General features: G+C 45.0%; 1 protein-coding gene across 5 annotated transcripts in view; it reads left to right on the top strand.

The window, feature by feature from the left end:
- LOC125451061 (UDP-glucuronosyltransferase 3A1-like) overlaps window positions 1-10,482 on the top strand; it is a 42,514-nt gene extending 32,032 nt beyond the window's left edge. For all 5 annotated transcript variants that reach the window (XM_059644977.1, XM_059644978.1, XM_059644981.1 and 2 more), the window contains exon 8: window positions 1-10,482. This exon is cut by the window's left edge and continues 28 nt beyond it. In XM_059644977.1, the coding sequence (XP_059500960.1) occupies window positions 1-246 (246 nt within the window). In that variant the 3' untranslated portion in view covers window positions 247-10,482.
- The last annotated feature ends 728 nt before the right edge of the window (window positions 10,483-11,210 follow it).

Here is an 11,210-nt window from a genome sequence, read left to right on the forward strand (position 1 = left end):
CACATTCATCGCTCACATCCGTTCCCTCCTCGGCAGCGGCTAGTTCAATGGGTGGACCATATTGTGCAGCATGGAGGGCGTCACCTTCGACCGTTTGGCTTGGATCAGCCCTGGTACCAGCAGTACCTCCTCGATATTATCCTGTTTTCCCTGGCCATTGTTTCTCTGGCAGTTTACATTGTCACCCATTTGCTGAAGTTTGCAGTGGGCTATCTGTGCAGTGGAGGGAAACTGAAAGTGGCTTAAAGTGGCTTGATCACTGTTAATGAACTCCAAACCTTTTCCAAATTTTTGACCTAAATTTCAATTTCATTTTGATGCCATTTTATAGCGCACTGTTACAATTTAATGAAATATGTTTAAATTTTGTTACAGCTGATTGTAATGTGAATTCCTTACCTGGGAACACACAGTGAATTCTAACCCCTGTGTCTCTCTTACAAATGGGGGAGGTTTAGAATCATAGAATCCCTACAGTGTGGAAACAGGCCCTTTGGCCCAACAAGTCCACACTGACCCGCAGAGCATCCCACCCAGACTCATCCCCCTAATTTATACCTCCCTGAACACTACAGACAATTTAACGTGGCCAGTCCATGTAACCTGCATATCTTTGGACTGTGGGAGGAAACCGGAGCACCCGGAGAAAATCCACGCAGACATGGGGAGAATGTGCAAACTCCAAGTTAGTAGGTTAAGTTAGTAAATTTGCAGACGACACTAAGGTCGGTGGAGTTGTGGATAGTGACGAAGGATGCTGTAGGTTGCAGAGAGACATAGATAAGCTGCAGAGCTGGGCTGAGAGGTGGCAAATGGAGTTTAATGCAAACAAGTGTGAGGTGATGCACTTTGGTAGGAGTAACCGAAAGGCAAAGTACTGGGCTAATGGTAAGATTCTTAGTAGTGTAGATGAGCAGAGAGATCTCGGTGTCCATGTACACAGATCCTTGAAAGTTGACAGGGCTGTTAAGAAGGCATACAGTGTTTTAGCTTTTATTAATAGAGGGATCGAGTTCCGGAACCAAGAGGTTATGCTGCAGCTGTACAAAACTCTGGTGCGGCCGCACTTGGAGTATTGTGTACAGTTCTGGTCACCGCATTATAAGAAGGATGTGGAAGGTTTGGAAAGGGTGCAGAGGAGATTTACTAGGATGTTGCCTGGTATGGAGGGAAGGTCTTACGAGGAAAGGCTCAGGGACTTGAGGCTGTTTTCATTAGAGAGAAGAAGGTTGAGAGGTGACTTAATTGAAACATATAAAATAATCAGAGGGTGAGATAGGGTGGATAGGGAGAGCCTTTTTCCTCGGATGGTCACGGCAAGCACGAGGGGGCATAGCTTTAAATTGAGGGGTGAAAGATATAGGACAGATCCACTGATGTTTGTCATTTTTATAAATGACTTGGATGAGGCCGTAGAAGGATAGGTTAGTAAATTTATGGATGACAATAAAGTCGGTGGAGTTGTGGATAGTGCGGAAGGATGTTGCAGGTTACGGAGGGACATAGATAAGCTGCAGAGCTGGGCTGAGAGGTGGCAAATGGAGTTTAATGTGGAAAAGTGTGAGGTGATTCACTTTGGAAGGAGTAACAGGAATACTAATGGTAAGATTCTTGGTAGTGTGGATAAGCAGACATGTCGGTGTCCATGTGCGTAGATCCCTGAAAGTTGCCACCCAGGTTGATAGGGTTGTTAAGAAGGTGTACGGTGTATTAGGTTTTACTTGTAGAGGGATTGCGTTTCAGAACCAACAGATCATGTTGCAGCTGTACAAAACTCTGGTGCGGCCACACTTGGAGTATTGCGTATAGTTCTCGTCGCCGCATTATAGGAAGGATGTGGAAGCATTGGAAAGGGTGCAGAGGAGACTTACCAGGATGTTGACTGGTATGGAAGGAAGGTCTTATGAGGAAGGCTGAGGGGCTTGAGGCTGCTTTCGTTAGAGAAAGAAAGGTTAAGAGGTGACCTAATAGAGACATACAAGATGATCAGAGGATTAGATAGGGTGGACAGTGAGAGCCTTTTTCCTCGGATGGAGATGGCTAGCATGAGGGGACATAGCTTTAAATTGAAGGGTGATAGATATAGGACAGATGTCAGAGATAGGTTCTTTACTCAGAGAGTAGGGTATGGAATGCCCTGCCAGCAACAGTAGTAGACTCACCAAGTTTAAGGGCATTTAAATGATCATTGGATAAACAAATGGATAATAATGGAATAATGTAGGTTGGGTGGGCTTCAGTTTGGTTTCACAGGTCGGTGCAACATTGAGGGCCGAAGGGCCTGTACTGCGCTGTGGTGTTCTATGTTCTATGTCAGAGGTAGTTTCTTTACTCAGAGTAGTAAGGGAATGGAACGCTTTGCCTGCAACGGTAGTAGATTCGCCAACTTTAGGTACATTTAAGTCGTCATTGGATAAGCATATGGACGTACATGGAATAGTGTAGGTTAGATGGGCTTGAGATCGGTATGACAGGTCGGCACAACATCGAGGGTTGAAGGGCCTGGACTGTGCTGTTATGTTCTATGTTCTATGTTCCACACAGACAGTCTCCGGAGGGTGGAATTGAACCCAGGTCCCTGGGACTGTGAGGCTGCAGTGCTAACCACTGAGCCACCATGCTACCTGTGAACCATTTGAAAATTTTCTAGGAAATGCATAAACTGACAGAAGCAAATTATTTTACAAAATCAGTTGAATTGCCTATTTTACAAAATTAGGTCCGGTGGACCAGTTAGAGTAACTCAAGGCTACATTCAACCGAGTGTGGCATCAAGGAGCCCGAGCAAAACTGGAATCAATGGGTGTCAGGGGCAAACTGTCCAGTGGTTGGAGTCATACCGGGCACATGGGAAGGTGGTCATGGTTGTTGGAGATCAGTCATCTCAACTCCAGGGCATTTTAGGTTACAATGGGACATTGATAGGATGCAGAGCTGGGCTGAGAAGTGGCAGATGGAGTTTAATCCTGAAAAGTGTGAGGTGATTCATTTTGGAAGGACAAACTTGAAAGCAGAATACAGGGTTAATGGAAAGATTCTTGGCAGTGTGGAGGAGCAGAGGGATCTTGGGGTACATGGTCATAGTTCCCTGAGAGCTGCCACCCAGGTGGATACAGTTGTTAAGGCGTATGGTGTGTTAGCTTTCATTAATAGAGGGATCGAGTTCAAGAGCTGTGAAGTTATGCTCCAGCTGTACAAAAGCCTGGTTCGACCACATCTGGAGTATTGTGTCCAGTTCTGGTCACCTCATTACAGGAAAGATGCGGAAGCATTGGAAAAAGTATAGAGGAGATTTACCGGGATGTTGCCTGGAATGGAGGGAAGGTCTTACGAGGAAAGGTTAAGAGAGCTAGGGCTTTTCTCTCTAGAACGATGACGGATGAGAGGTGACTTGATAGGTGTTCCAAATGATCGGATGTATAGATTGAGTGGACAGCCAGAGACGTTTTCCTAGGTTGAAGGTAGCTATTACTGAGCGGGCATAGTTTTAAAGTGAAAGGAGGTAGATTTCGGGGTGACGTCAGAGGTAGGTTCTTTACTCAGAGAATGGTCGGGGCGTGGAATGCATTGCCGGAGAGGGTAGTGGAGTTGGCCTCATTAGGGGCATTTAAGCGGCTATTAGATAGACATATGGATGATGGTATAAGGTAGGGGTGGAGGTTAGATAGACCTTAGGTTTAGGGTAAAAGTTCGGCACAACATCGTGGGCCAAAGGGCCTGTACTGTGCTGTACTTTTGTAGGTTCTCTATCTGTAGGAGTTCCTCAGGGAGTGTCCACAGCCCAACCATCTTCAGCTGCTTCATCAATGACCTTCCCTCCACCATAAGGTCAGAAGTGGGGATGGTCGCCGATGATTGCATAATGTTCAGCACCGTTGGTGACTCCTCAGATACTGAAGCGGCCTGTGTTCAAATGCAACAAGATCTGGACAATGTCCAGGCTTGGGCTGACAAGTGCCAAGTAACATTCGTGCCACACAAATGCCAGGTTATGACCATCACCAATAAGAGACAATCTAACCACTGCCCATAGACATTCAATGGTGTTACCATCACTGAATTCCCCCCACTATCAACATCCTGGGGTTACCATTGACCAGAAACTCAACTGGACCCACCACATAAACACATTGACTACAAGAGCAGGCCAGAAGCTGGGAATACTGCAGTGAGTAACTCACCTCCTGACTCCCCGAAGCCTGTCCCACCATCTACAAGGCACAAGTCAGGAGTGTGATGGGATACTCCCCACTTGCCTGGATGGGTGCAGCCCCAACAACACTGAAGAAGCTCGACACCGTCCAGGACAAAGCAGCCGCTTGATTGGCACCACATCCACAAGGATCCCCTCCCCCCACCACCGACACTCAGTAGCAGCAGTGTGTACTATCTACAAGATGCACTGCAGAAATTCACCAAAGACCCTCAGGCAGCACCTTCCAAACACTCAACCGCTTCCATCTAGAAGGACAAGGGCAGCAGATACATGGGAACACCACCCCCTGTAAGTTCCCCTCCAAACCACTCACCGTCCTGACTTGGAAATATATCCCCGTTCCTTCACTGTCACTGGGTCACAATCCTGAAATTCCCTCCCTAAGGGCATCGTGGGTCAACGTACAGCATAGGGACTTCTCAAGGACAACTAGGGATAGGCAGTAAGTGCTGGCCAAGCCAACAACAGCCACGTTCCATGATTAAGTTAAAAGGTAAGTTCAGTTTGAGAATGAAAAATCTGGGTTTTGAACAAATGTGCTCGGGTCACCAAAGGTTATTTACCAATGGAATGAGGACAGAGCTGCTGGAATGGACTGGGAAAGATGACTAGCAGGAAAGATGGTTGAGAAGCAATGGTAGACATTTGTTTGTGGCTCAGAGCAGAGACATATTCCAGGAAAGAGATACATTTCTAAGAGGAGTCACTTTGGTGAGCTAGGTAAGGGCAAAGTAAGATTCTTTTATCTTTCTTAGTGAAAAGGGGCAGAGAAGGCAGTGGTGTGCTCCTCCTGCCTGATGTGGGAGGTCAGGGAGCAGTCTACTGTTCCTGATGACTGTATCTGCAGGAAGTGAGGGAGGTCAGGGAGCAGTCTACCGTTCTTGATGACTGTATCTGCAGGAAGTGTGGGAGGTCAGGGAGCAGTCTACTGTTCCTGATGACTGTATCTGCAGGAAGTGTGGGAGGTCAGGGAGCAGTCTACTGTTCCTGATGACTGTATCTGCAGGAAGTGTGGGAGGTCAGGGAGCAGTCTACTGTTCCTGATGACTGTGTCTGCAGGAAGTGTGGGAGGTCAGGGAGCAGTCTACTGTTCCTGATGACTGTATCTGCAGGCAGTGTGGGAGGTCAGGGAGCAGTCTACTGTTCCTGATGACTGTATCTGCAGGAAGTGTGGGAGGTCAGGGAGCAGTCTACTGTTCCTGATGACTGTATCTGCAGGAAGTGTGGGAGGTCAGGGAGCAGTCTACTGTTCCTGATGACTGTATCTGCAGGAAGTGTGACCAGCTGCAGCTCCTCACAGACTGCATGGTTCAGCTGGAGCAGCAGTTGGACACATTGAGGAGCGTACAGGGGGCTGAGAGTGTGATAGACACCAGTTACAGGGAGGTGGTCACACCACAGGTTCAGTCAGGTAGGTGGATGACCACTAGGAGAGGCAGGAAGGTAATGCAGGGCTCTCCTGTGGATATTCCCTTCTCTAACTGGTATTCTGTTTTGGATAATTTTGGGGAGCATCTGAGGGGAATATAACAGCAGCAGGCAGGTCTGTGGTGCAACTAGCTCTGCTATAGAGCAGAATTGGGCAAAGTCCAAACGAGCGATAGCGGTAGGAGACTCACTAGTCAGGGCTACAGACAGGCATTCCTGTGGCCATGTTTAAGCTTCCAGGATGGTGTATTGTCTTCCCTGGTGTCAGGGTCAAGGACATATCTGAGCAGTTGCAAGAGTTTATGAGGGGGCGGAGGGGGTGCTGGGGGTGAGCAACCACAAGGTTGTTGTCCACGTCGGTACAAAGAGGGATGGGGCCCTGCGGAGTGAGTACAGGGAGTTAGGAAAGAGGCTGAGAAAGAGATCCTCGAGGGTAGTAATCTCCAGGTAATGCCCAGTGTCACCTGCCAATGAGGCAATGAATAGAAAGCTATGTCAGATGAATGTGTGGCTAAGGAGCTAATGCAGGGGACAGGGTTTCAGGTTCTTGGACCATTGGGACCTCTTCTGGGGCAGGGATGACGAGCACATGAGGGAAGGGTGGGACCTAAAATGGAGGGGAACCAATATCCTCACAGATAGCCTCGCTAGTGCTACTCAGGAGCATCTAAGTTCAAGTGGCAGGAGGCGGGGGGAACTAGAGCAGTAAGTCAGAAAGGAAGGACAGGCAGAGCCAGGTAAGTCAGGGGCTGAGGTGTGATTATTTCAATGCAAGGAGTATTATAGGCAAGTTGAGAGTAGATTCAAAGAGCTTACAGAGAGACATTGATAGGTTAAATTAGTGGGCAAAGAGTTGATAAATGAAGTAGAATGTGGGAAAATGTGAAGATGTTCATTTTGGAAGGGAGAACAAAAGAACAGAATATTATTTAATGGAGAGAAACTACAGAAAACTGCAACAGGGACGGACTTGTGTATGAAACACAGAAAGCTAGCGCACAGGGTGCAGCAGATAATCAGGAATGTTAATGCAATGTTGGCCCTTATTTCGGGGAGTTGGAATGTAAGAGTAGGGGAATTCTTACTGTAACTGTACAAGGTGCTAGTGAGGCCACATCTGGAGCACTGTAAGCAGTTTTAGTCCCTTATTTAAAGATAGCTCTCATTTTATTGGAGGCAGTTCAGTGAAGGTTCACAGGATGATCCCGGATGTGAAGCAATTGTCTTATGAGCAAAGGTTAAACAGGTTGGGATTCTGCTCACTGGCGATCTCATTGAAACATGTTAGATTCTTAAGGGGCTTGGGTAATGTTGTGATAGACACCAGGTAAATGTTGTGAGGACATGTCCCTCATGGAAGAGGGTAGAAGGCATAGTCTCAGAATAAAGGGACACCAGTTGAAGACCAAGATGAGGGGGAATTTCTTTTTGCAGGGGCTTGTGAGTGTTTGTAACTCTTTATCATAGAGATCTATGGGGTTGGTGTCCTTGTGTGTATTTAAGGCTAAAATGGATAGTTTCTGATCTGTTAGGGAATCGAGGGTTAAGGGGAAAGGACAAAAAAGTGGATGAGGAATGTCAGATCAGCCACGACCCTATTGAATGCCGGAGTAGGTTTGAGGGGCAGAATAGTTTCCTCCTGTTCCTATTTCGTATGGCCTTAATAAATCAGGTTTTAGTCTGGAATCTGACATCCAGCGATTACATCAGCTGGGATGATGACACTAGCTTCCTGCAATGTACACCTATCACCCACACAGACAATTTTCCAGTAACCTGCTTCTTTCTTGACCATGCTGTTAGAAACATACATATTGATGGATTACAAAAATGTAACCATTGCTAAAAAGAGATGAGAAGTTGAAGCTCCTTGTATCACATTGATCAAAGTGAGGGTACAAGAAACAGATGAAAACCTGGAGGAACTGCTTTATTACAGAAGAGTTGAGCACGCTGACTTGTTGCACCATAATTAACATGGTGATGCAGCAAGAACAGGTCATCTCCAAATTGTACTCGCTGCCCACATAGGTAGATGCTGATTGGGCAGGATAAAACCTGGGGTGCAGCAGAGGTCAGACCCTTTTTTTAAAAAAGTTGCAATGAATATACATTTCCCTTTTGCCTACATAAACAGGATCTTGTATATTTATGTGCATAAGTTCCAGCAAGCACCAGTACACACACTATGAGTCCAGCTATTGGGTGTCCAGCATAACTCTTAGCACAGTCTGGATTATTTAATAAATGATTTCCAACAGCAGAACAACACCCAATGTTTTTGAGGCTTGTAATTTTAGGCTTGTTGAACATGATCAGCATATGCACAAGTTGCTTTGTTGAGGTTTACTTTTATTTGATCATGGGATGTTGTTGCTGGTTCTCTACCGTGGTTGCCTATTCATAATTGCCCTTGAGAATGTGCTGGTGAGCACTGTTCTTGTGGTGAGCAATGTTCTTGTGGTGAGCAATGTTCTTGAGCCATAGCAAGTTCCTGCAGCATAGACAGAACCACAGATGTTTTTATGAAGAGAATTTTAAGATGTTCCCTCAGTGACAGAGAAGGAAGCGATTCACATCGGGGTGTTGGTTGGAGGGGAATTTACAGGGGTTGTGTTCCAAGGCATCTTCTGTCCTTGGCCCTCCAGATGGCAGAGGTTCCAAATTTTTAGGGTGTGTTGCTACAGGGCATCTTGTCAATGATACACACTGCTTTCAACTATGGAAAGAAATGTGCATTCTAAATGGGATAACAAGGTGTGGAGCTGGATGAACACAGCAGAGGAGCAGGAAAGCTGACGTTTCGGGCTGAGACCTTTCTGGTCAGCTTTCGTGCTCCTCTGATGCTGCTTGTCCTGCTGAGTTCATCCAGCTGTACACCTTGTTATCTCAGATTCTCCAGTAACTGCAGTTCCTAGTGTCAGAGATCAAAATAAGGAAAGTTAGCAATATCAAAGATTACAATTTTTTTTTCTGTTGCAGTCGTATTTATTGCAAGAAATGAGATGATAAAATTGAACAAAAGGCATCCCTTATCGCATTTCTGGATTTTACAAAAGTGACCTTTTAAATTGAGGAAAAGACAAAAGTATGTAATATTCACAAAGATCTTGACAAGCGTGGAACCCTCCTATAATATTTTCAAGATTGATATCCTCATTGTGTACTCTGCCAGTTAGGGGCAAGAACAGAGTGGACTGGACCATTGATGATGTTTAATTACTCTTTTATTAGAACAAAGAAAATTACAGCACAGGAACAGGCCCTTCAGCCCTCCAAGCCTGCGCCGATCCAGATCCTCTATCTAAGTCTGTCGCCTATTTTCCAAGGATCTGTATCCCTCTGCTCCCTGCCCATTCATGTATCTGTCTAGATACATCTAAAATGACGCTATTGTGCCTGCCTCTACCACCTCCACTGGCAACGCATTCCAGGCACCCACCACCTTTCCACGCATATCTCCCTTAAACTTATCCCCTCTCTCCTTGAAATCATGACCCCCAGTAATTGAGTCCCCCACTCTGAGGAAAAAGCTTCTTGCTATCCACCCTATCTACACCTGCCATGATTTTGTAGACCTCAATCAGGTCCCCCTTCAATCTCTGTCTTTCTGATGTAATCTACGCAACTTCTCTTCATAGCTAGCGCCCTCCATACCAGGCAACATCCTGGTGAACCTCCTCTGTACCCTCTCCAAAGCATCCACATCCTTTTGGTAATGTGGCGACCAGAACTGCACACAGTATTCCAAATGTGTGGTCGAACTAAAGTCCTATACAACTGTAACATGACCTGCCAACTCTTGTACTCAATACCCCGTCTAATGAATGAAAGCATGCTGTATGTCTTCTTGACCGCCCTATTGACCTGCGTTGTCACCTTCAGGGAACAATGGACCTGAACACCCAGATCTCTCTGTGTATCAATTTTCCCCAGGGCTTTTCCATTTACTGTATAGTTTGCTCTTGAATTGGATCTTCCAAAATGCATCACCTCGTATTCTTTAAAATTCTGTTCTTTAAAATTCACAAATGGGACATGGGTTTCACTGGCTGGGCCCAGCATTTAGTGCTTAATTTAGTTGTTCCACTTGAGAAGGTGGCGATGAGCTGGCTTCTTGAACCGCTGCAGTCCATGTGCTTTGGATTCACCATAATCCCCTTAAGGGAGGGAATACCAGGATTTTGACCCTGTGACAGTGAAGGAACGGGGATATATTTCCATGTCAGGATATTGGGTGGCTTGGAGGGGAACTTATAGGTGTTGTTGTTCCCATGTATCTGCTTTCCTTGCCCCTTCTAGATGGAAGTGGTCTTGGGTTTGGAAGGTGCTGTCTAAGGATGTTTGGTGAATTTGTGGTGCGCATCTTGAACATAGAACACACTGCTACTACTGAAGGTGATCATTTTATATTTGAGCCGATGTAACAATTTTCATTTTGGACTGAAAAAAATCCAAATATTTTCCAGTATTTAAAATTGGGTCACCGACTTTAAAATGATTTAGTGAATTTGTTTCTGAAATATATGTTGTAGGGACTATCCAATGTTGTGTACTATAATGTGTGACTGTATTTAGGCAGGTCATGGAGTGCTTGATCAGGAGTAGACAAATTATAGCCCATGTGTCGCATCTGTTTCATTGGAAATTCTCATTGCTTTCCACTTAACCAATTATTTAATTCATTTAATATTCATTTCAAAAGAAACATCTCAAAACACTAACTCAGTTTCTCTCCTCAGATACTGCCACAACTGTTGAGTTTCTGTCGCATTTTCTTTGTTTCAATTTTCCAGTATTCTTAGCATTTTGTTTTCATTAAAGAAACTTAAATCAAATGCAGTTATCTGCAGAGTACAGTGACTTTGAAAGAATAACCAGAGAAATGGTTCAAACTAAGCCATTGAGTGCTGGCTGCTAGCCAGTTCTTCTGCAAGTGCAGATGTAAGAGCGAGGTCAGCACAGGACCACAAACTGCACCAAGGTGATAATGCAGGCAGCCCTCTGAGTAGCTGTGTTGCTACTGCACACAGAGGTGCAAGGTTATTTACCATTTACTGTGCCTATGAAACATTTTCATTGATTTGGTAGCAAACATTTATGATGTGTAAAAATATTTCATAATACAAGTTCAATTGTTAGAATGTGACTTGTTTCTTATGAATGATTGGTCAAATAATATCTTCTGAATGTTTATAAATGTTTCAAGTTCTTATTTTGTTTTAGCAAAGTTTACAGCAGTTGTCAAGTTAATGTTTTTACAGCTGTATTAGGCATAATAATTTCTATGACAATGGTAAGTTTGGAGTATACCTATATTGTGTCCATTCGAGTGTTAAAAAGTATAATTCCTGTATGGTGTGGACATGTCACAAAGGTTCTTCATATGATAAGTGCCATAGCACATTTTAATGGGAAATGTTAACGCTATGTTGTATTAAGAGTAAAATGATGGCTAAAGAACAAAGAAAATTACAGCACAGGAACAGGCCCTTCAGCCCTCCAAGCCTGCGCCGATCAAGATCCTCTGTCTAACCTGTCATCTATATTCTAACGGCCTGTGTCC

The sequence above is a fragment of the Stegostoma tigrinum genome, chromosome 3, assembly GCF_030684315.1.
Source record: "Stegostoma tigrinum isolate sSteTig4 chromosome 3, sSteTig4.hap1, whole genome shotgun sequence".
In the NCBI taxonomy this organism is placed as follows: domain Eukaryota; kingdom Metazoa; phylum Chordata; class Chondrichthyes; order Orectolobiformes; family Stegostomatidae; genus Stegostoma; species Stegostoma tigrinum.